The sequence below is a fragment of the Thunnus thynnus genome, chromosome 12 (assembly GCF_963924715.1).
Source record: "Thunnus thynnus chromosome 12, fThuThy2.1, whole genome shotgun sequence".
Taxonomy (NCBI): domain Eukaryota; kingdom Metazoa; phylum Chordata; class Actinopteri; order Scombriformes; family Scombridae; genus Thunnus; species Thunnus thynnus.
The window spans coordinates 9,012,321-9,037,418 of NC_089528.1; the positions used below are offsets into that span (position 1 = coordinate 9,012,321).

The 25,098-nt window shown below is 39.2% G+C and overlaps 1 protein-coding gene and 3 non-coding genes across 4 annotated transcripts in view; all 4 read right to left on the reverse strand.

Moving 5' to 3' along the window:
* Positions 1–226: 226 nt before the first annotated feature.
* On the reverse strand, positions 227–299 carry trnar-ucg (transfer RNA arginine (anticodon UCG)). The gene has a single exon. It is a non-coding gene; the product is annotated as a tRNA-Arg (tRNA).
* Positions 300–479: 180 nt separating this feature from the next.
* On the reverse strand, positions 480–552 carry trnar-ucg (transfer RNA arginine (anticodon UCG)). The gene has a single exon. It is a non-coding gene; the product is annotated as a tRNA-Arg (tRNA).
* A 1,482-nt stretch (positions 553–2,034) lies between these two features.
* trnar-ucg (transfer RNA arginine (anticodon UCG)) lies at positions 2,035–2,107 on the reverse strand. Its single transcript has one exon. It is a non-coding gene; the product is annotated as a tRNA-Arg (tRNA).
* Positions 2,108–14,811: 12,704 nt separating this feature from the next.
* LOC137193494 (vertebrate ancient opsin-like) overlaps positions 14,812–25,098 on the reverse strand; it is a 61,450-nt gene continuing 51,163 nt past the window's right edge. The window contains exon 4 of the mRNA XM_067604709.1: positions 14,812–15,093. Coding sequence (XP_067460810.1) covers positions 14,812–15,093 — 282 coding nt within the window. The remainder of the gene's footprint in view (positions 15,094–25,098) is intronic.

The following is a 25,098-nucleotide window of genomic DNA, read 5'->3' on the forward strand; positions in this document are numbered from 1 at the left end:
TACAGCTATACTCTCTGATAGAAATGTTAATCACAGAAAATGCATATTTACTCTGAGTTCCTAAAGCTTTTGCTACACTTTATTACTCTACAGTATTTCTCACTACTTGTAGTTTTTACCCATAATCAGCACTGTCAAACTGTTTGATGTAAACAGTCACAGCTTCTCAGTAGGATCTCTATTCCTGAGCAGATACACATGCAAATCCTACAGAGGAGGGGATATCCAACCACAAAGGGATTCGAACCCTCAATCTTCTGATCCGAAGTCAGACGCCTTGTCCTTTAGGCCACGTGGTCATGTCGACAGGGATGTGTACATTTCTACTGGGCTAAGGTAGTAGTCTACCGACAAAGAGTGAGAAGGAGTGGGACTTTGGATGTGAAGCTTTCGCCTCCATGGGAAACACATGTTAGATGATGTGCCATTATTGGTCATTCCATGGATTCTTACACATATCTTACAAAAGAGGGAATATTCAACCACGAAGGGACTCGAACCCTCAATCTTCTGATCCGAAGTCAGACGCCTTGTCCTTTAGGCCACGTGGTCATTCCTAAAGAGAGACATATGCAAATCCTACAGACGATGTGACTGTGGCGTTATTAGCACCATGCCTTAACCAGCTGAGGTAACTAGCCTGCTGCTGAAATTCTCCTTACAACCACATCCCTTATAGAATGACAGAAAATTCAAGTGCTTTCAAATATTTAGCGACCTGTTGCCACATCTCTCATAATTGTCTTTAAGATGGGAATGAACTCAAATGGTAATGCACTTGCTTAGCATGTGAGAAGTAGTGGGATTGATGCCTGCATTCTCCATTCCCTTCTTTTCTGTGGGGCCAGTTAGTATCCACCACTTTTTGTTTGCATGTTGATGTCCTACAGTCAATCCATTACAAAAGGATATTCTGTTCTGTCTCCATCATGCTTTCTTGATTAGAAACATGACTATGCTTGAGCTTCTGGAGGACATTTACCTTCTGTTCTCAAGTAGCTTTTGCCTTTTCATAAACATCTTGTTGAAAACTTTGAATACTCACAGTTGTGATTTTAACTCCATGCTTTAATCCTCTGAGCCCACAGGGCTAAGAGTTTCTCAGGAAAATACTGTATGATACATACAGTATGTAAATGAGGAAAACGAGTCAATAACTTTCATTCAAAATTTTCAGCTGCTGGTGAATACATCCCCAGGTGGTACCTCCAGAGGGGAATTAGCAGGATTGACGCCCACATTCTTCACTGCCATTTATTCTTTCGTGTAAAATGGGTCTTTTCCCTGAAAATCAGTACTCCACAGGTTTTCTGTTGTTGCAGCAGGTGCCCAATTGGCCTTCAAACCTACCAATTACTGGACTCTTTCCATTGGACATGAATATCCTTTTGCAGATTTTATATTTGTAATAATTTCATCTTTCTATGCAAGATGCAAATGGATTCAGTCCATTTCCCCTGAAAACTTTATTTCCATTGAGCAAAACGGGTTTGGTCATTTGCTGTTGTGCATCTCAAAGTTACTCCACGACAGAAGTAGGTTTTCTCTGCATAATGCTGGTGTACACACCTAACACGTTTATAGCACAATTCATTCAAAGCATTACTCCACCCATGAGTAGTTTTTAGTCACAGTCAGCAGTGTCATGATGTCAAACACTGCAAAGCCAAAGCTTTGCATACAAATCTTCATGGCAGAAAACACAATGGCTTGATTTGAAGGAACTGACGTACACCAGGATTCCTTCAAAGCATTACTGCTGCTGAATGTGCCCATAATAAGCAGAGCAAGGGTGCAGAATTTTTACAGCTATACTCTCTAATACAAATGTTAACTGCAGAAAACACATATTTCCTGAGTTCCTAAAGCTTTTCCCCCACACACTTTATTACTCTCTAGCATTTCTGTGATTACTAGTAGCTTTTACCCATAATCAGCACTGTCAAATTGCTTGACATACACAGTCACAGCTTCTCAGTAGGATCTCTATTCCTGAGCAGATACACATGCAAATCCTACAGAGGAGGGGATATCCAACCACGAAGGGATTCGAACCCTCAATCTTCTGATCCGAAGTCAGACGCCTTGTCCTTTAGGCCACGTGGTCATGTCGACAGGGACGTGTACATTTCTACTGGGCTAAGGTAGTAGTCTACCGACAAAGAGTGAGAAGGAGTGGGACTTTGGATGTGAAGCTTTCGCCTTCATGGGAAACGTATGAGATGACGTGGCACTATTGGTCATTCCATGGGTTAAAAACAAAGGGAAGTTTACATAAATATCCTCTCCATCTGTAAGTGGTCACAAGAACTTCTCCCTTTACAACAACTAAGCCTTGCCAGTAAAGGGCTCAACCCTGTGACCTTGGCATTATCAGCACCATGCTCTAACCTGCTAAGCTAACTGGCCTGCTGCTGAAAGTGTCCTTACAACCACATCCCTTATAAAATTACAGAAAATCAATTGCTCTCAAATATTTAAAAGAATATCCTCTAGAAGTAGAATTAGGAAACTGCCACAAATCAGCAATACCGTATGATTTAAGAAAAAACTGGACTGAACATGCTGATTTAGACTGGGAAGCCTTTTTGGGCAAACTGTGGTCTAAGACAAGGGAGATTCTTGTCGCCACCAAGAATAAGGTGGTGTAATGTCATGTTTGGCAAATAAGAGAAAAGACTGGAGAGGAGCAGAGTTATCCCAGTTTGGTGCATAAATATTGGCCAAGATGACCGGAAATGCATAAAGTTTCCCCACCACAAAGTATTGCCCTGCGAGGCCAGACTCTAGACTTGTCATCATAAACAGTGTATATATATATATATATATATATATATATATATACACACTGGCTGCCCCTCAAACCTTTGAGTGGAAATTGGAGTGATATTTCTGTCCTGCCCATCCCCCTCTCAGTCGAGAATGGTCTGTTGTACATAAATGGGTCTCCTGAAGGAATGCAATATCTATACTAAGCTGTTTTAAATGTGTAAATACCTTCTTATGCTTCACTGGAGGGTTAAGTGATTTAACATTCCGACTCACTGGTGTCGATCATGCTGAGTAAGAAAAGTTGTATATCTGAAACCTATAAAAGCCACAACATATCAGCAAGTGAAAAGCAAAACAAATATCTGGCAGATTGAGTCCAGTAACTGAACAAGTCTGGTATCAAGTCAGAAGATATCTCAGGGCACTTTTCACATAGAGCAGGTCTAGACAGCACTCTTTATTTTACAGTGACCCAACATTTCCCCATGAGCAAACACTTGGCAACAGCGGCAAGGAAAAGCTCCCCTCTAATGGAAAGAATCCTCTAGCAGAACCTGGCTCTAGGTGGGTGGCCATCTGCTTTGACCGGGTTGAGAGAGAAAGCAGGAGGGAGAGGGAGAGGGGGGAGAAAGACACAGAGAAGCATAATAACAACAATAATAACAATTACAACGATAATAATAATAGAAATATGACTAATAATGACAATGGCAGGCGTGGGCGTCTTGAAATGTAACAGAGCATCATGAGCCCATGACTGAGGATGACCAATACTGTATATCAAGAAATAAAAGTAAATAAAAGGAGAGGAGAGGAAGCTTTAACAGCATTAGAAAACAGTCCTCTGGTCGAGCCAATTTCAGATCCCCAACCCTTGTGAATACAAACAGATGAGTTATTGCCCCATTGGGATAGGCTTTAAATTTGAATACTGTATAAACACATAAAGCTCAGTCTCACAATCACATTCCAGCCTTTGTTGTCAAGCAGACGTCTCCTCACAGCTACATATAAACTATGCTGTATAATATAACAAAAGTGGCAACATTAACAAAAACAGTGATGATATCTTTAAACAAACATCGCCCTGTCAAAGTTGACCTTAAAGTAGAACAGAACATTATAAGCCCTTGATTGAGGGTGACCAACACTGTATGTCAAGAGACAGAAATAAATAAAAGAGGAGGAGAGAAGCATTCATGTAATCAGAAAACTGTCTCCTGGTCAAGCCATTTTTACCTCCCCACCCCTTATGAACACAAACAGATAAATAAATTTCCTCCTTGGGACAGACTTTAAATTGGAATAATGTATTAGCACATAAAGCTCAGTCTCATATTCACACTCAAGTCTCCGTTGTTGGGATGATGTCTTTTAACATGTGCATATAAACTATGCTGCATAATAAAATAGAATCAGTAGCATTGACAAAAGTAGTGATAATATGTTTAAAGATCTTGAGACATGTTTTAAGATATAAATAAAATACTCTACTTTGAATAATAATTTGTGTCTGATATGGTTTTTCCACCCAAAATTCAGTTATCTTGTTAAAATCCTTAAAATTACATCTTCTTCTCCCTCATTAAAAAATTCCAGATTCTATGAATATATAAATATATTTAATCTCAGAAGTTCAACTGCTGGACAAAAGATGTCTCTTTGTTCACTGTAAAGTCTATTCTCAGTGTTTGTGCACTACAGGCTTCAAGTTTCCACATCACACTTGTGTAAGTTGAATATTGGACCAGGACTGGCTTCCATAACTATTTGTGATGCCACAAATCCTGCTCGTAGGCCCACCACTTAAAATCGGATTTTCAATGAGCACAAAGAAACTTTCCACTTTCAGCAGATGAATGTAAAAACAGCCTTCCAGTGTCAAACTCTGCACATGCATCATTCTGCATAGTGAAGCTCAAACATTTAACTGTAGGAACAAGAAGAAAAAAACATTTTTGTGTGGAGGGGGACTTAAAACAAATATTGTCCTGTCAAAGTTGGCCTTGAAATGAGACAGAGCATCACTGGCCAATGACTTACGGTGACCTACCACATATGTCAAGAAATAAAAATGAATAAAAAGGGAGGAGAGGAAGCATTAAAAGCAGCAGAAAACAGCTGGTTAGGCCAGTTTCACCTCCCCACCCCATATAAATGCAAACAGATTAATTATTGCCCTGTTGGGGTAGGCTTTAAATTGGAATAACATATAAGCACATAATGTTCAGTCTCTCAATCAGGGACAATATTCTTCTTAATGTAGCCCATCGCTTTGTCTTCATCTATGAATTCCTTTTCTTCTCCATTGTGTGTGAGTTGGGCTGGGAACAGTATGCCATACCGGACGCCCTGATGGTTGCGGAGCAGCTTCCTAACGTCTGTGAACGCAATCTGTCTCCCTGTTGACCTGAAGTGGAGCTCAAGTGTGCACATGGCTCAGTACCTCGACACAATCTTGATAGTAGTGGAGTTTAGCTATAATGGTGCCTGGTTTCCCACCTAGTCTTCTTGGAGCCAGGCTTTTATGTGAGCAGTCTACAAGCACGCCTTTATCCAGCTGTAGCACTTCTCTCAGCAGCTTCTAGACTGATGCAGTAGAGCTTGATCCATTCATGTCAGCTACCCTCAGTATCCTAAAGTTGCATCTCCTCGTTCTTCCCTCCATGTCCTCACATTTCTCTCTAAGCCCTGTCACTTCTACTTTTAAATCAATTATCGCAGTCTGAAAAGCTGCCACCTTATCTGACCATGTTGATAGCCCACCTTCCAACTTTTTGATTGTAGCCTTCATTTGGTTAATCTCAGAATGGATCGCCACCGTACAATTTATTATTTCCACTTTTCCTGCTTGTAGCTCAATTTTAAGGGAGCTGAAGTCCCCTGGCGGGGTGGGGTTCTGCAACCCTGGTTGCCAGTGGAACTTGATTTTGAGGTGGCATTGGGCCTATTGCTGGATGATCCACTGTATTTATATTTGCCATCAACCCACATACACACTATCATCTGACTTCAGAAATACGTTCGGAGTAGATTTTCCAACGTTTTGTAATGCAAAGTGCTTACCAACTTTAAATAAAACCGAAGTTCGGCAAGAGCTCAAACTAAACGTGTCCTACTACATTGCCAGCTCAGCAGCAGTCCCCTAAAATTAAATTTTGGCAAATAGTGCCTCTTTGGCATGTCTTGAACATTTGGCCTATACTGTAGCCCGATTTATGATTCAGTCTGGTAAAATGGGTACATCTTTTCCTAAAAACACAACTTAATGTTGGTTTGACAAGCAGAATTCAATTAATACTAAAAGATGACAGTTGCTTAAGGCTTCCAGACAGGTGCCTTGAGAGCTAAACTGAATGTTCACTGAATAAATCTAGAAACAAAGGAAAGTTCATGTGACAGTTTGAAAAGGCATTTCTGGAGAGGGAGTCAGCCCTTATCAATGGTGGCAGTAACCAAAACTGGCTCAGATTACACCCACCAGCTATGAAAACACATAAAAGGAAAACAATTTCTTGAGTGTGCGAGGGATGTGGTGCAAAATGTCTCAAAGATGGATAACACAGCAACAGACTTTGGAATTGCCATGAGAACATATTAGAAGATGGAACTGAAGTGGAGGGAAACCAGATCTGCTTGTTTGGCCAGCAGAATAAGGTATTCGCCGTGAATAACCATAAAGACATTTTGTGTGGGCTACTTTTCATTTTGGTGGCACCTTTAGTGTTTTGCAATTTTTACAGACGTGTTTTTTCTTGCACATTGCAACAGTGATGCCAGTATATCCTCACTGCAGCTCCCAATCCCCAAATCTTAAATTGCCTCTTCTATCACATCTAGCAAACCAGTTCCTACCAACATTTCCTGCAGCAATTCATCGCGAGTTGGGCTGCAGTTATGGGCCGCCTTGGCAGAGAAATTCCCACACAGTTAATATTTCATTGTATTAATGAATCTCATTTGGACCAAACTGTCACCTGAGTTTTGAAGTCGGATAAAGTAATGAACCTTGACAAAGCCAGGTCAAAAAGTGATACCAAGTAGAGTACAGTACTTGGGGACCAGCTGAACACTGTATCACTTTGCATCCATCATCTTTTTAAATGGAATGTCAGTTCAGACTGTGTTGGTGTATCAGACCACATGAGTTATAGTTTCACGTTTTACAATATTTTTACATATTTCCATGTTTTTATATACATATACATATTGTTGATTATAATGTCACTGCACACTTTTATTTACTGTGTAACACAAAATTCATACTGTAGGCTATTTGTTGTTTAATTGTTGATACAGCAATGAAAAGGTTTAAGGGGTTTGTAAGCTAACAAATATAAAACCAATATGACAGAGTCCAAAGGCAACAGCAAATGTTTCATGTAGTCTTTTAAAGGTTCCATCAGTGCTTTGTATGTCAATATCAGTATCATTAATGTAGAGTATCAGTAATAGTATCTATGATTAAGAGTAGAAAAATACATGTGAAAATAAGGTATTGTTTTGAAATGTATCAAGGAAAGACAAGGTGCCTGAATAGCTCATAATGCAAAATTAGTCATTAAATGAAAAGGCATTAGCAATTAAAACCTTGAATCTGGAGGGTAGAGAAATCAGAGAGAAGAGGCAAAGATCAGCAGACTAAAAATAAACTGGCCTAGGGCTAGTGACAAAATTTAATTGGGAACCTTTTAGAAATATCTGAGGAGCTTCAGAGTGGCACTCGGCTGTAAAAGAAACGTAGGAGTAGGAGGTGTGAGGCAATTATTTATAGAAACAGTCAGATTGTGTTTTTTTTTTGCTTTCATCTCACAACCTCACTTGTTGAACACTCAACCCTTCCAGTGTCCAAAAGCAGCAGCGTTTGAACATATCCCCTTACAATACAAAGTTGGTCTATCCCAAGGACGTCTTCATTTTTATGAAGACAACTCTGTGTAAACTGCTGTTGTATGTGAAGTTGAACAATTCAAGTCAAGGACAGACGTTCAAGCAGCTAAGTGAGGTTAAACACCTCCAATGTAAGATGATAGTAGAATTTTTCCTTTGTTGTGCTGACTGTACCATTAGAAGACCTGACAGACAAGGAAGTATGAAAGGAAGAACTAAACAGCAAAACATGGAAATGCATCGTTGTACTAATAAAAGTACATGTACCCCTGATGGCAGAGTTACAATCAGTTGTTTCTTTTATTGTTATTGTTGAGAGTTACAGTGAAAATGGAAATTATAGCTCGTATAGCTGTAGTGTAGAATTAAGGTCACATCATTTTTGAGAGGAGCTCTTTTTTACTTTTAATTTTTTGCCTTTTATAAACACACACATGTTGAGTTTGAATGTTCTTTTACAGCATCGCCCTGCCTCAGACACTCTTCAGAGACAGAGAAGAGACTTCCTCAAAATTTGTTGATCAAACTGATGCAAAAGGTGATTTGCTTCTGCATTTGCTTTCTACTTATTACTTCATTACAGGCATCCCAGAGGAACATGAGGAGTTGTAGATCAGCCAGACTGATAGGACTTACAATAAGATGTCCCCCAACACCCTCCTGTTTTCCCTACAGTCTATTCTCAGTTAAACAGCATACTTACAGGATAGCTGACTGATAAAATTAAAACTTGAGCATAATTGAAGCAGTGGCAGGGCCCAATGATGGTGACTGGTCAGATGGTCTCTCAGTCAAACACTTTGATCCAGATTTGCAACTACTAGCTGGAGTGATCTCCCGTCTTTTTGTATTACACACTTTGGCTCTTATAGGCTAGCATAAATACAACAGCCAGGTTTGATCACAGTTACTGTAGATAATAACCCAGTTTGTCTAGACCAACATAAGGACGTTTTTCACTAATAAAAAAGAAACATCAAAATATAATTGCCAGCTTTCCAAAAAATGAACAAAGAACATTCATGATTCCCAGTGGATGATCTCTTTTTAGTTTTAATGAGATTCTAAAATGTTCTATTACCCCCCTATTGCTACTCTTGGGATGAGGTCTGCACATGTCCTGCCTTACACTAAAAGAGGTCTAAGGTATAAGCCCGTGAGAAAATTCATGGTGGGCAGTTTCAGGTGGCAGTGGACTTAATCAATTAACTGTGGAATCCCCTATGCTGTCTGCACTCATTTACAATGTGTTTTATCATCAGAGTGCTGGCTTGCCCCACTGGTCACAGGGCAGCCTGCCAGATATTACAATCGCTTTAGTCTGCCTTGCTTGGTAGGAGTCACAGACAAACAGTCTACCACCTGTGCTGCAGGAAACAGGTGGTAGTAAAGAAACAGATTTCTTCAGTGCTTCACTGTCAAGAATAAACTTTATGAATGGACATCCCCACCTTTTGGACTACGCTACATACCATAATGCCATTGTTGTGGCTGTGAAGTCCAGTCTTCCATGAGCAGCTGATATCACTTACCTTTCATTATCTTAATGGAATTGTTGTCTAGAGCTGATATGATTGGTCAATCAACAGAAAATTAATTGGCAACAATTTTGATAATTAATTCAAGCAATGTTCCAAATTTTCACTGGTTCCAGTTTCTCAAATGTGAGAATTTGCTGCTTTTCTCTGTTTTATATAATTGTAAACTGAATATCTTTGGGTTTAGACTGATATTGATTTGACAACATCATGACAACATCATTTGACACATCACTTCAAGAAATCTGATTGTAATAAACTGTGATTTTTCACTATTTCCTGACATTTTATAGACCAAACGATAAATTGATAAATCAAGAGAAGGAAAGAGGGAACGATCATGGTTTGGTTTAAAATGATCACTTTGTTAGGGTTAGAGAAACATGTGGTGTGGGTTAAAGTTACTACTTCCTCATAGTTAGGTGACCTTCATCACTTCATTGTCATGGCTACAAAAATAACCATGAGGTTAGGGGATGATCGTCGTTACGTTTTTTAAAAACTGTCTCAACTAGCAGTTGGAAATGTGACACTCATGGCTGGAAACATATATAGACTTCATCTGTCTTTGTTGTGATGGGTTTGGATAAAATGAAATTGAATTGTTCAAAGGTTTTAAATTTACAGATGAATGAATGTAATGAGACCTATTTTTGAAGAATCTGTTAAATGGGGTTGAGTTATCAAAACTCCTTTTTATCCTTCTAATCTCTCATGGTGAAAATTATTTTATGTAGAAAAGGGCAAATACGATGTATTTGTAATTTGTGAAAGTAAATCAATGTAGTTTTCATGACATTTGAAATGTTGTAAATCTTTTGTTTGGCCAGATCTCAATTTTTCATTTCTTCCATCTGGTTTTGCTCTGCTGACTGAATAAAGGAGCCCTTGACATTATCCACGGCTAAAAGTCAGAGAGAGAGAGACACAGAGAGGTGTTGAAAGTGTGTGAGAGAGAGGGAAATCAATTTTGAAGCAGGCCTTTAGTGGGGCAACTGTTTATCAAGACAACTGACTGGCTTTTATTCTTGAGAAAAGCTGAAAGGGTTGGCTACAAAAAGGTCATTTGGATTCTACTCATCCCAGTTCCCTTCCAGTCTAGAGGCTATTCAACTGGTTAATCGGACATTACGCCTAGAGCTTCTGGTTAATGGAGTCCATTGCCATAATGCCGTCTTACAGCCATGTTGATTATTGGGGTGTCTCTTATCTGTGCTCACCAGGGGCTTTATAGTAAACAGCGGAGACCAAGGACCAAGCATTGTACAAAAACAATTAGCAGAATATTCCTAAAGGCGTACCAAAGCCTGAAATAGATTTAAAATCAGTGCTGAGAACAGATTTGTTCAACCTGAAGTCCCACTACCAATTCCAGTTCAGTCTCCAGTGGATAAGCTTATGGGTTAGTTTGTGCAGTTTTTGTAAATCTTTTGGTTGTTATCCATTGATAAGACAAAGGTTATATGAGGGCAAAGTCTCTCATAGTCCATAGAGTAATATCTACTGCCCATAATAGAACAGCAAATTATGTTACAGATAAGACTGATAGTGTATCCATTAATGAATGATATAACTTGCCAGTCACACTAATTTGGAAAACCCCAGTTCATATCATGACTGTTGTAGTCATATTAAGGACCTCAGTCAATTGAAAATACATCAAGTTTAGTTAGCACAAGTAAGTGCTTATAGTAAGAGTCTTTATTTCAAACAATTTCCATTTTCAGTGATTCTAATACACATGAATACATATTCAAGATGTCCATCATGCATGAATATATAACTGCTGCTTGTCAGGTTGCCCTTTAGGTATTTCTTCTCCAACTATTCTAGAGGAGATACAGTGCAGAACAAAAGCATCACACTGCATTTATGTTCAGCTGTCAAGAGGTAACCTTATCTCACCCTGAGTTCTCTAGGCTGTATCCAGATGAAAATGTGTTTTTATAACTGAATGGGTTTAGGCAAACTAGGATTAAGAGATTTAAGATTTAAGACGAGAGACTCAGGATGAAAACAGTCTCCTTGACTTAAAAAGACTGCCAAGATTGTATTGGACAATTTCGGAAATTAGGTAGTCATAGGACTCCTTTGATTCTGTGTGTGAATTAAAAACGTGGGATGGATAAACTACTTGGAAGTAGTTCAAACTTGATAGAAACTCTCTGGTGAAGGAAAAAAAAATCTGGGACCAGGTTGGACATAGGCTGATTTTCCCCTTGGAAAATCTGGTTCTTACATTACAGACGATAACTGAATTAGCAGCTTGCTAGGTTCAACCCAGGTAGCCTTTATATGAAGTCTCTTTAGATATCATCTTGCCTGTAAAATTGTGAAGTATTTGCATTTTTTTAACGTTCACTGCATTCTGAATGGTGATGTTTGCACAACTGCTAAGCTTCGTACCCTTGATTACTCTTGTTACACCTGTCATGCTCTCTGTTCTGGCGCAGCACGTATGCAGCTTATAATAATAACAGTGGTAGATTTACCACTCAAAATTATCAGTAATCTTTGGGTCCTTATTTCAGAAAAAGGCAGACAAACAAAGGCTTCTCATCTCTAGCCAGTGACTGTTGATTTTGCCATCTTAACTGTTGCTAGCAAATTTTATCAACTGCAGCTAGCTAATTAATTAACTACACAGTGGATAAGCATAACAGGCTTTTTATAATGTAACCTGAAACACATAAAATACTTCTTGGTCTTGGAGGTAACACTGGATTACATTCTCTGCAATACATCCATGGTTAGGTTACTGAAGGTAGCAAGCTAATTAGCCAGATATGCTAATGTTAGCAGTTTACTTTATATCAGACTAACACACTATCTAATTAAATGTTTTGTTTTAAAAAGGCTCCAAAAAAAGACACTACCCTCCAAACTCTTTAGCTATATACATAATCACATACACCCCCATGCAAATCACCTCAGCATGTGGCAAGATGGCTTTACAAGCCTGCTGTGCCTGGTTAGAGTTGCTAAGCTATGACTGGAGAATCACTGTTCAGGGGAGGGTTAGCAAGTGGTCAATTACATATTAATATATACAATGTTACTTGACATATACCTAGCGGTGTAACGGTTTGTGTATTCGTCTTGACCCATCGGCACAGGATGTTCGGTATGCAACTTTCCTTGGTTTGGTATGCTCCCTGACCCAAACAATTACTGTCAAAGTAGTCTAATAATCCACTTACTCCGATGTGTGGAACAATAATTCTAGTACTTGAGTTCCACCCATAACATTTTGGCAGTGCACCACTTACCTGTAGCATGCGGGTAGCATGCTCAGGGATGTGTGCTCACCGGCTTAGCCAAGTTATCCTGGTTACCCCGGTTACCCATGCTCATGTTATGTCGCTGCAATCATTATTATTAAAATATGCACCATTATCTTCATATTTAAACAATATTGCATCTCCTCGTCCCCCTCCCTTCTCTTTGACGGTCGCCTTGGAGTGAAGCCGTTCTGAACAATTATAAACACATTTGATTTCCAACGTGGTCAGATAGCATGTTGTAAGAACCACTTCTGAGCGACTATAAATCAGCATAAAACAGCTGCCAGCAGGTGTCCTGACTCCTTGCAGAAAACAGAAGGGTTGTTTTCCTTTTCCACCATAGCACAATTTAACTATTTCAGTAATAGTTTCCACTATAGAAAAACTAAACTGTTTCAGTAATAGTTTTGGCCAGTGAGCCAATGTTGGATGTTTACATTCTTCAGTATAAAGGACCAAAATATTATTTTCTTCCTTTCTTTTTTTCTGCTGTACCAAAATCATACCGAAACATGACCCCAAAACCGTGATACATACTGTGAATTTTGTGTACCATTACACCCCTAACATACACTGTATATTACACTTTAAACTTCCTTAATTTTGATCACTCCAATCTCCAAACAAAGAAATCGTCCACCAAAGAAAACACTACATTGTTTTAAATACAAACTTTTATTGGACAGCACCCCTCAAAAAATATTTAAATTTCTTCAGCTTTGGTATCAACTCACATACTGTACATTGATGTATACAAGATCTTGATGGCACATACAAAAACAGATAGTGTGCTAGAAGTGAATTACAAAAAATTGCACACACTGTAATCGTATGCAGTAGTGAAAGTACCACACCACTGATAGCTTCAACATTCACTGACAACACAGTCTTGATGCACTGCTCTCAGAAACCCCGGCTGTCATTGTATTATGAGAAGGAAAAAGAATCAAATCAATTATCAAAAAATTGAACAAGATGCAGACAAGCACATGGCAAACAATATATACAGAACTTATCCCACTTATAAGATATTTGTTGCCTTAGGTAACGTCCTTTGTCATACTCTGGGAAATACTGTAGAAGCAGAAGTTTATTGTCAGGATTTTTACATTTTCTGTGATTAAACCAATTGCTCAAAGACTGCTAAACACAGTAAACAGAGTTTTGAGGAAGCAAATAGTTTGAATATCGTGTAAATTATGAGTAGATGCTGATATCTGTCCACATGCACTGCAGACTATGTGCCCATGAGCGAGGACACTGAACTGGTAATAGTTTCATGGATGTTTGAAGATGACTGTTACATCAGGGGGCTTGTGACCCCAACTGTGCTTTAGTTATGCAGGGTACCATGAAGTTTGGGTTTGACCAAACCCAGCACAGCCAAAAAGTTTGATCTCACAGGAGCATAAATTTTCTAGGACTTTTTTGGGCTACACCAAGTATCTGCATCAGTGCTATCCACTGAACATTACCAAATACCACTGAGAAATTCAACAATTTCTCATTACTGCATTTCTCTGACCTAATTTGCATATCATACTCAAACAGTGTACATGCACAGTCCTTATTGAAGAAACTATACCGTGACTCTCCAACATGCACCTATCTGTGACCCTGAAGTCACTATTTCTTACAAAAAACATGAATGCAGCTAGCATGCTAGCAATGCTACATGTACAACAAACCACTTATTAAACCACTTAATTGAAAACCACTTATGCATTATAAAGTGTCAAGTGATGAATTAAATAAAAATTACTGACAGGGAATAAAAGATCAAAAGACTGATTCTTCATTAAAAATCATTACCAGTACATTCTTATAACTCTGACTATTTTCTTGTATATTTTTTTTATCTTGTCTACTTTAGGAAAGACTTGTGGTCTTCAACTTCATGTAACCACAGTCACTAACTAATCAATACAAAAATACATCTTATCCCTCTTTCTGCACTCACAAAATAAATGATCCCTTCAATTTCTCTTCTGTTACCATAACAATCTGATAGTGCTTTCTCATCCTTAAAATGCTCATTCTTAGCTAGACAGATATATACTTTTTGTCTGCAGAGAAATACAGACTGCCTGCTTCCGCAGGTTTACTGCCTCTGATTTCTGCTCATAGTGTCCAAAGGCAGTCCAAGATTTCCCTTTTGTTACTGGTCCATCATGTCTAATAGCCGGGGCAGAGCTGAGGCAGAACAGCTGCGTTAAATACACCTGGACTGACAGGCTGCAGCTCTCCTAGCCTTGGTAACACCACCTGTCTCACAATTAATGCCTTCCTGGCTGGGGGCTTTGGGATTTCATGGTTAAAGCCAATCATCACCCATCAAAGTGGGCCACTAGTGATACTACAACAGGTTTGTTGTCTGAAGATGGAGCTTTGGTGATATCAATGGTGGGTTCAAAGGCTGGACCCAGCTGGGGCACTGTGGCAGCTGGTTGACCCAAGGAGGCTACCATGAATAGGAAGTCGTTGGTACGGCGGGGGCCAGTGACTGGCCCACCCCTTATGGCCTTGGTGGCGACCTTGGAGGAGCTCTTTAAGCTGGAGCCTCGTCGAGGAGCCTCGCAATGCAGCAGTGCTTGGAAACATCTGTAAAACTGGGGCAAGCATACAACACAGGCATGTGATCAGAAACATACTATACTGCAAAATTAGACAAGAGGATGAAATAGAAAAGACTACACAAGAAGAGTAATGCTGTAATTGGTTGCTTGACCTTGTCTGAATACAGTGAATATGACTGCTACATCCAGACAGACAGATATCACCTAATTTTTCCCATTCAAGTTTCTGCCTTTTGAAATAAGAAATTAATTTGCCTCATAATTTTTCCCATCTCTCTTAAACTCTCTCTCAAGTGAATCTTTGGGGTAATTACAAATAATTATGACTGATTGGACTCGGCTTCTCTCTCCTGGTCCTCCTCCTGCTTCCCATGACACTTCTCTTGTCATTTGGGTCATTGTGTCGCCAGCCTTTTCATGTGTAACAATATGCCAAGGGACACAAATTATTTGTAAATTTTCAAAATTATATTAAATTATATTAAATCTGCCTCATTACATTTTCAGTCATGAGTGGGAAGAATAACTGCATTTTCAATTGGATAAATGATTTTTGTCTTACAGAGAGTGGCAAGTTGAGGGTGAGAGAGGAAGAGAACAAGAGACTGCCAATCCCATTTTTTTGCCTAATCTGTTATTTTTCCTTGGGTAAACTAACCACTGAACTTTCCCACTATGTGCTTAATAATTTTCATAGTTCAACTTTATGAATTATGAGAAGAAGGAGAGAGAATATTGGTTTAATAAGCATTTGAAAGGCGGACCAAGTGTATGCACATCCAGGTAAATTATTAGGTGCAAGACAAAAAAATTTCATTGCAGGGTACAAAAGAGTGAGGACTACGCACTGTTAAGCACCCAAAAAATAATTTTATTCTCTTTTGGGAGGCTTAATTTGCATTTTGCTCATCATTTCCCCAGATAGTTTTTTTTTTTTTGCCTTGCACAATTCACATAAGACAAACCAGGTGTGTGAATCAAAACGGGAAACAGGCTGCATGCCAGAGTCGAAGTTACCAAGTGGCAGATGGTGGACCCACTGAATCACTTCCAAAAGTTGTACAACTTTAGTAAAATGCAAAAAGACGCTTTCAGTAGAGGAAGCAAAAAGGGTGAAAGACAATGAATTACCTATGGGGAAAAACAAAGATCATCCTTAGGCCTACTGTTTTATCGCACTCAATGGAGAAATTCCCTTCACACTCGCACAGTTTCACAGCCGGAAGCTGCCCAGTATAACCACAGATTGCTGTGTTGGCCCCTCAGCAGCTCCACTGTGAGCAGTTTGGGTGTTAAGGGTCTTGCTCAAGATGGTAATAAGGGAGAGGAAGGTGCTGCTCTTTCAGATGTGTAAAGCAGCTTTTTTGACCAGTTTCTGTGTGCAAACTGTTTCTGTGATCAGTTTCTGTGTGTCCTCTCCAGACTAAACAAACCAGCGACCTTCCAGTCACAAGCCTTTCTAACCTTTATACTAACACTTCCCCAGCACTGGACTACCGTCAATACTGTGTGACACAGGCTACGCCATATAACCTTCTCTACAGTGTTGACTAATAGTTTGTGTGGAAGACTGCACTGAAAAGCTCTCATGTTCTCTCTGAAGAACTTCCCTGTGGTCAGTCTGAAAGTGGCAGTGGCAACAACTATTGGTGTCACTGCCACCAACAACAGTGGTGTCTTCTTCCTCCTGTTCCGAGGTGGCTGTGGCTACATATAACCTCTTCTGAAAAAGGAAGCAAAGATCAGGGTCCTGCTGCACTTCATCAGCCAAATAAAAATGGGCCACTGCACCTCAGCTTCTGGCGAGAAATGCTTAGAATGGTACTGTATATCAACAAGCAGAATGCGGAAAAACAGGTATTTTAGGCCAAGGAGCTAGAGTTAGCACACAATCACGCCTGAGGTCTTCTGATTTATGGCCATTCTAGTAGTTCCATGATCCAGCTGAGGATAGCACCACCTTGACCAGTCCACTAGTTGTGCGAACCACTGTAATAGGAGAATGCAATTATTGATGAGGATGCCTTGACTTGCGTGACTGGCTGGTGAACATAGGGTTGTGATCTGTAGTGTGTACCATTCAGAGCATGTGTGCTCTGTCCAGAAGTGGTGTGAGGTTTAACCCCATTGACCTGCTCATTAGAGCCACTGCTCTCTTACCACAAACCTATTTTGGCCTGTCACATTCTACTTGGAACTTGTATGTATCAGCAATTTCTTTCCCCATAAGTGGGTTTTCAGTGGGAGAAATGTGGTCAGCCACAGCCATCCCTTGGTAAATCGTTTTTTACAAGGTGGGAGGTAATGGCAATCGGCACTATGCCAGCTGTTTCTCAGTGCTCTTGACCGGACTTGATTTCTCTGAAGCTGTTGTCTATCACTAATGCACTGGTACTTGCTCATACTTCAGTAAGAGGGCCAACATGCAGAGAGAGTGGTGAAGCCCACAATGCCTGCAGGGCTCCACCTGTACTCATAGAACAAGGTTCCAAGTAACCTTCAGTTTGTACCCTTGTTCTTCCCATTGACTTCATATAAATACGGATGATGCATCTCCACTTCCTGCTGCTATGCAAAAGTGAAGCCAAAATATCAGCTTTCATTGCTTGTGTGATGTCATTTGGACCCAGAGTCTGCACAGTAGAGTGGGGGGGGGGTGATGGCCAGTGGGAGCGCCCCCTCAACCATCCCGCTGCCTATCGGAGGTTTAAATAAGTAATTCAAATAAAAGAAAAGGGAGAACTTGGACAAACATCAGCATGATAAGAACTACCCAAAATGACAGGAACCATCTTTGGGAAAAATTTATTTGACGTGTACTTTGATTTTTTAAGTTTAGCTTATGTCCCATTCGCCAACATGGAGGGGGTGTGATTTATGATCTATACTGCAGCCAGCCAACAGGGGGTGATCGAAATGTTTTGGCTTCACTTTTGGGGAGCTGTCATGACGTCCATATTTATATACAGTCAACGGTTCTTCCTCACAAATTTAGTTTGAAGTATGATAAAAGACACTGTGTGTGACAGGATGGAGATCAAAATAAATGGCTGAAGAGAGAGTCACAAGTTAAAGACCAACAATGAACTAGATTTCTTTCTAATCAAGTTAAAAACCTGCAGCCTTTAAAAATCAATTACTAAAGCTGATTTTGAGTCTCTCACATAGTTTACTGATTTAGGACCCCTTTTAAACCAGGTCACTTGTGTCGAGATTGTGTTTGATCAGGATGCATTCACACCTGGCATCAACATACATTTCAAACTCTGTTTCCATCGACCACTTGTCACTTTTCCTCAGGTTTAAAGGTTCTTTATCTCGGAATCAGAAATTCCTTCTCATTAGTGACATCTATGGCTGTTAAATGAGGTGCAGTCAACGTCCTGGTGTGTTTTCTCGCAGCGTGGAACTATTACAGGTGATGTCTTTTTCCTCAATTACGCTTCTCATAATTACATAATCTCTAATTGTTGTGTTTTGCACCGTGTTGCAACCGTGTTTACTTAACACCGGTAGTTGTGGCCGGGGAGTGACGCGCTGCAGCTGGGGAACAATGTGCTGTGGTTTTGTTGTGAAATGTGTGCTTATTACGAATTTTGGATTACCAAGAGGAACAACAAAAGGGGTAAGCTATGTTCTGCTATTGCTCTGGAGCTTGTTTTTCTGCTCCTTTGTTGAGGAAATAATGTTCTAGCTGTGTGTGCTTGGGAGTAGGTGACTTGTCATTGCAGGGGTGTTTTGCTGTGAAATGTGTAGTGGTTGACGGAGGCAGTTAGCTGTCTCATTAGCTGGAGAGCTAATATCTGCAGGGTGTTTCTAGCGATATTTTTGTTGTGTTGTTGTGTCGTTATGCCGGTCGTTTGTTGACGTTAGTGGGAGAGAGGCAAGGCACTCGGGAGCGCACAAAAAACGTCACTTTCATTGGATTTTTGCGGAAAATCCAGCCCGGGTTCTTCACATAGAAATCAGTCCACAGGATGTTACAGACAACTGAGAAAGTCAGGGAGGTTCTCATTTTTTACATTCCATTACTACTTGTTCACTCATTGGCAATAAAAAAAAAACATTAATATATGTAAATTGCTTCACAACTCTACATATAAAACCTTTAAACGTTGTGCAGAATTAAATGAATACACTCTGTGGATCATTGAGTTGCACTTTTGTGTAAGTTATTTAGCCTCTCTAGCAAACAAGACTAGTTCTTCTGCACATCACAGCCAGAAAATGAGTTACTTCTCTTTCGCCTTGAATAGGTCTAGTAGCAAGCTAGAATAACTTGTTAGCTTGCTAATGCTAAGATTAGTACTTGAGCAAAAATGATGGAAGGAAAATGAAGGGAGATCAGTGTCAACTTGGTTTGTTGGTTTTAAATGCGATCTATAAATGAATTGACTTGACTAGTAAGCTGAGTAGTAAAATTTTATTTTTCAGTTAGCTTTGACCTTGCCATCCACAGTAACATTTAACAAGCAGCAGTTCAGCATATATTTTACATCATTTACTAACACATGATGATAAACAACCACAAAGTGAGTTTTTTAGTTTAACATTCTACTGTGCAAGCTTGCAATCTGCATAAGATTTTAAGGAAGACCAAACAACAACAGATATTTCCATAAACACATCATCTCAAACTGATAATATAGTTTCAGTGATATAACATAAACCACTACAGGTCTCCACAAACACTGTATTCTAACCAGCACCAAGAGTCGGAACACATGAAATATTTTTTTGGAAAGGAAGGACAAGCTGTCTCTAAGGTACAGAGGTAAGGCATTGAAATGTATACACCATCTGTCAGAATATAATAAATAGTGAATGGACCCTTGAATACATTTTTCAATCCGTGAAACAGATCTGGATGTCTCAGGATTGTGATTTCATGCAGATCTTCCTATTTTATACCAACCTCCACAGAACACAGAGCTCCTGTGTTACCCAGCTCAAAGTCCAGGTATCTAGTCTGGCTGATGGACAGACGGGAAGGTTCTGAATAATTGAGCACCCCAGCAGCAAGTTGAAAGCATAACAATTCATTCAGGGTATTTGGCTATACTTGAAATTCTAGGCATTTCCAACCATGTCTGTGCACAGAGAGACATACTGACAACACACAGATCACAATTTAGCCTATTTTCAGGTTCTCTTCGCAAGCTCCTGTTAATGTGGGCTCTGAAGACGCCACTCTTGAGTAAACGTAGTATACTTAGTATACTTCCTGAGTTTCATGTATACTTATAGTCTACTACATTTTCTCATGAGAGCAAAATATGACGAAACTCTTTCACAGCTTGTTAAAGTGGGGATACCATACAAATCAAATGCACACACAGCATAGCATTTCAACTGTGAACAATATTATATATATTAACATAATAAGAGAACACAAAATAAAGAGTTGATCAAAAGACATTAAAAAATGAGATTAATAAAAGTAATAGGATGATGAACAGCATACACTGTAGATATGTGATGTTGATGCAGGCCTGCACAAGTGTGGAAAAGCAGTGCCAAAATGAGTTGAGACAACTTCCATAATTCTTTATGCAACAGCCCCTACCCATATCCTACATGTATCAGGTGATATTCTGTACTGTTCTTATTGTCAACAAAACCCATGAAAAGACCAAAACCAACAACTAATTGATCCTACTAACAAGTATTGCCTGTGTAGACAAAGCCTGATATACTGTATCTTGTTCCTCTATGCCATAGATCTCCATTGTTTTATAGAAACTATTAAAACCACATTAATGAGCCATATCGTTGCTCTGGTTAATATGGACACAGTAGTTTATTTTGAGTTGGCTGCACAAAATAAAAACAAATGAAATATTTCCATTTTCATATATTCACAGTAAACTTTAGGAAAAGTCATACAATTTCAGGCAATGGGTCAAATTCAACTTGAACAATATGTAAGGGTTGAGAGTTAAGTTTAAAATACAAATTAAAAAAGTATACCAAGTATAAAAATATACCATGTTTTAAAGATTTACATCTTCACTTGGAAGAAACAGGCTTGAGGCTGAGAGTCACAGACAGGATGAGTCGGAAAAAATATTGAGAGACTAAAGCGCAAACTAAAGCAATGTTGGTTTTGGTCATTTCGTGGAATTTGCTAACAGTAACATGAATATAGAATATCACCAGCTTCATCCTTTAAATGACAACCTAAGTCATTTTAAGTCTAAAGCATTACTCAAAACTGTTCAGACATGTTTTTTTTTCCACACCATGAACTCATCTCGAGAGAATTTCGTAGTCATTTGACTTGACATTGAACTTCTCCTGCACATCACAGCCTGTCAAATGTTTGCTGAGTGTGAGGAGGTGGACAGAGAGAGAGAGAGAGAGAGAGAGAAATGCCTCAGGACATAACCAGATATTCTCCTCACAATGTATCTATAAGCAATACATTCGTCCCCTTTGTCAGTCTGTCTGTAACCCGTAGGTCATCCAAGAGTGAAGGCTAGCAAGAAGATGTAAAAAAAACGAGACGATCAACACCTCTCAGTGGTGCTGATGCACGCTCCCTGCTCCCCTCAGCTGTCCAAACAACACACTGAGGAGGGCTAGAAAGATGGTAGAGAGGGAGATGAAGACAACAGATAAATGGTAGAGGATGACATTGGTTAAGACACAGAGGCATCAGGGTTAAGGTCAAGAGAAAGGTGAAGGCAATGACAGATAAATAGATAAAGCATGACAGGGAGATGGAAGGAGCGAGATGCACTGACAGTATTTTGGAGAGCGAGGTTGGAGGTGACTCTAGAAGGGCCATCTCGGAGTGGTCACATCAGGTTTGGGTGATGCTTTCTATGATCTGGTCTGATGCTCTATGGTCAAATGTCAGGCATCATCTCAGACTATAAGGTGTTCATCAATTTTTTAAAGCAGAGAAGGTCTGCTCAGATCTAGTATTTTTCAACACCAACGTGACTGTGCACAAAGAGTTTCATTAGCATTTTGCACACGTTGGCTTTGTAAGGTGAGACATCACTTTTGTTTGTTGTGTGAGAGTCCAGCTCACTTTAATATCATCCAAAACAAAGTGTTTCATATTCAGTGAGTGGTTGCATTTCCAGACTGCAGAGCTAGATGCTAAAATGAACTGATCCTACTCCTTTAATTGAGTTTTTTGTCACACTAATATCAAAAACCTTTCAGTGTTCTCATCACTGTTTGAAAAGAGTTTAATTGCTGACAGTCAGTCACCTCAGTACATTATACTTAATGCAGTTTAAGGAATCTAAATGAAGTGAGTCAATGACAGGAAGCATTAAGTTTCTTTTAAGGGCATCACCAGATAACTCACTTCTTCATTTGACAATTGCGTGGCTTAATTTGATCCAATAACCTCCCTGATGTTGTGAAGTATCCCGCAGACCACAGAATGTAATATAAAAATTAATAGATCTGAGAGCTCTCGCCAGAAAAATAATGACTGTCACACAGGAACATGTGAACAGAATGACAATCATCTTATTTCCTCTCGGGATTTCCTGGCACATTATCAATTCAGCAAAGGCTGCACTGTGTTTATATTGTGTGTATCAATCATTTCCTCACACTGCAATCAGTAGCTTGAACTTCTAAGTCTCACATTTTAGATATCCTGCAACATCTTATTTCCATGATGTGGAGGGCCATTGACTTAATGTTTCCTAATAGGTCTGTTGCTTGCCTTTAACACTATGTCCTATCGTCATCATGTTTGAAGTGGCTGGCTTGTGGAGTGACATGATGCTGATATGGTTAAATGAGCAGTTCACTGGAAACCAAACAAGAACCAAATCTTTGACAAAACTTAAGTCCTAGGCAATGCAGCAATGTTTTACCAACACTGATGGTTACTCTTTCCTACCACATCTTTTTCAGATGCACCATGCTTACATGTAACTACAAGAGTAAGCATACACTGAGTGCAGTGTATGCACTGTAAATATTACTTGGCTCTACTTTGGCTTCCATTGGGAAATGAAGCAGTAAGGCTAGTTCATTTTGCATAATATTATTGCTATGCCTTGTTAACACAGCCATTCATGCTAACCATCTGCAGTGATAGGTTTCAGATCTTTATGGTGTATTATCATGGGTTTAAGAGGTTTGTACAGTTGATGCTACACTTGCTCAAACAATAGAGGGGAATGCAAAAAATGTACTCTCATTCATTAAACTCATTACCTCTTTGAAGTTTATTGAACAATGCATATCCAAGAGTCACTACAAGTAGAACATGAAAGTAGTGTAACTATGCAGACAAAGGTTCATACACAGTATTATGTGTAATGCCAAAGGGGTAGATTAAAGTTTGGTGCTATTTAAATTTTCCAATTAAAAAGATGATCACATGAAGATAATATAGTACATAACAAGTATGAGGTAAGTCAGCCTTAAGGCTCCCAAAATCATATTACAAATGCATTTCCGATGTAGGTCAAATGCTGATTGATTTTCTGAAAACTAGTTTATAAACTGTCATTAAATACATCACAACTGCCCTGTCATGAGTCTAGCATGAAAAAACAAACACAATTATTACCATAAAGTAAAAAAAAAAAAACCTCTTCCTTGACCAGTTGTTGAATATACCTGCATCACAATCTGTAAGACTTTTGGCAAATTGTTTCCCATCTCGTCTAATTTTGAAATCACAATCACTTAATTTGTCATCATCAGAGTATAAAAAAATGATACAACACTTCGAAAAAAATGTTGATGGATTTTTATAATAACATGAGCCATTGTCCTAACAAGCAACTTGTCTCATCACAGCCCAATGCAATAATATACCGGTGTTCCTCTTCCAAAGAGTATAAGATTAAATTTGATTATTTTTACATCCGTGAAACCTGCGCAAATTGGGGCCACAGTTGCCAAGAGTGTCCACTGTTCAACTGCCATGCTGTAGATTCCTCAAATTGCTGTTTAAATTATTTTGGTTGGGTAATTGTCGGTGGCTGGAAACTTTCTCTGGGCACAGAAAGTCAATTAAAATTTAAAAGCAAAACACAAAACTGGCTCTTGAATAACAGTGATTAAGTGCCCCATTGAGGGAAAGCTCACTCATGTAAAGAGGCCAAGCAAAACACAACAAACTTCTACTGTGCCTGTTCAACAGACTGCAGCTGACTAACTGTATGTGTATTATGACATATGAGTGTGGCAGTCTGGATGCGTCTTGATAAAGACAGATCCAGTGTCAACCGCTGATTGAGTTTGATGAACTAGGAGAAAGACCTTAATTTAAAAGACAGGGTCACAATTTTTCAAGTCTGTCTTAAAAAAATAGTCAGGTGCCCAAATGAACATTGAAACAGATTTTTCTTGGTGTAAGCATTCCTCATATTTAGTGCCAAAGTCCCTCTTTTTGTTACTATACTTCCACCGCAGCTCAACAGGGAAACACAAAGAGGGAATTTGATGCTAAAAAAGACTGTAAATGTGTCAGATATCCACTTGATATGACTAACTCAGACTGCTGAAGCCTCATATAAGCTTCACATCAACTTTTAAATGCATTTTTGCACAAAACAACTGTGGATTTTGGCCCCCATTTTAACATCCATTTTGCCCCCTATCACTTATATTTTGCATTTTGAAGGAAATCTTTTAATAGCCAGTATGAACAGAGGGAATGGTTACAGTTGAGGTTGATGTAGGCCTGCACAACTGACTGTTGTTTTAAGACAGACTTGAAAAATTGTGAACCTGTCTTTAAAATATGGCTCCAGTGAAAATAGGAGACCCTTCCTAGATGTTTATCAGGTGGTCCATAAGCCCTTGTTTTTGAGGCTTCTACCTATCATAAATATTGGTTTACAAAATATGGAATAAAACTGAATGATGAGAAAATATGTCAATATAAAATAATAATCTGGCCCTGATTTCTCTTTACAACTCAATTATTCAACAACTGATGAAGGAGATCACGTAGAAAATCGCAAGGCCTGTCAAACTGTCAGCCATGATGAAGCAGTTCTCAGCAGTAAAACTGTAAGATGTTGGAATCATTCCACCCGTCAGTTT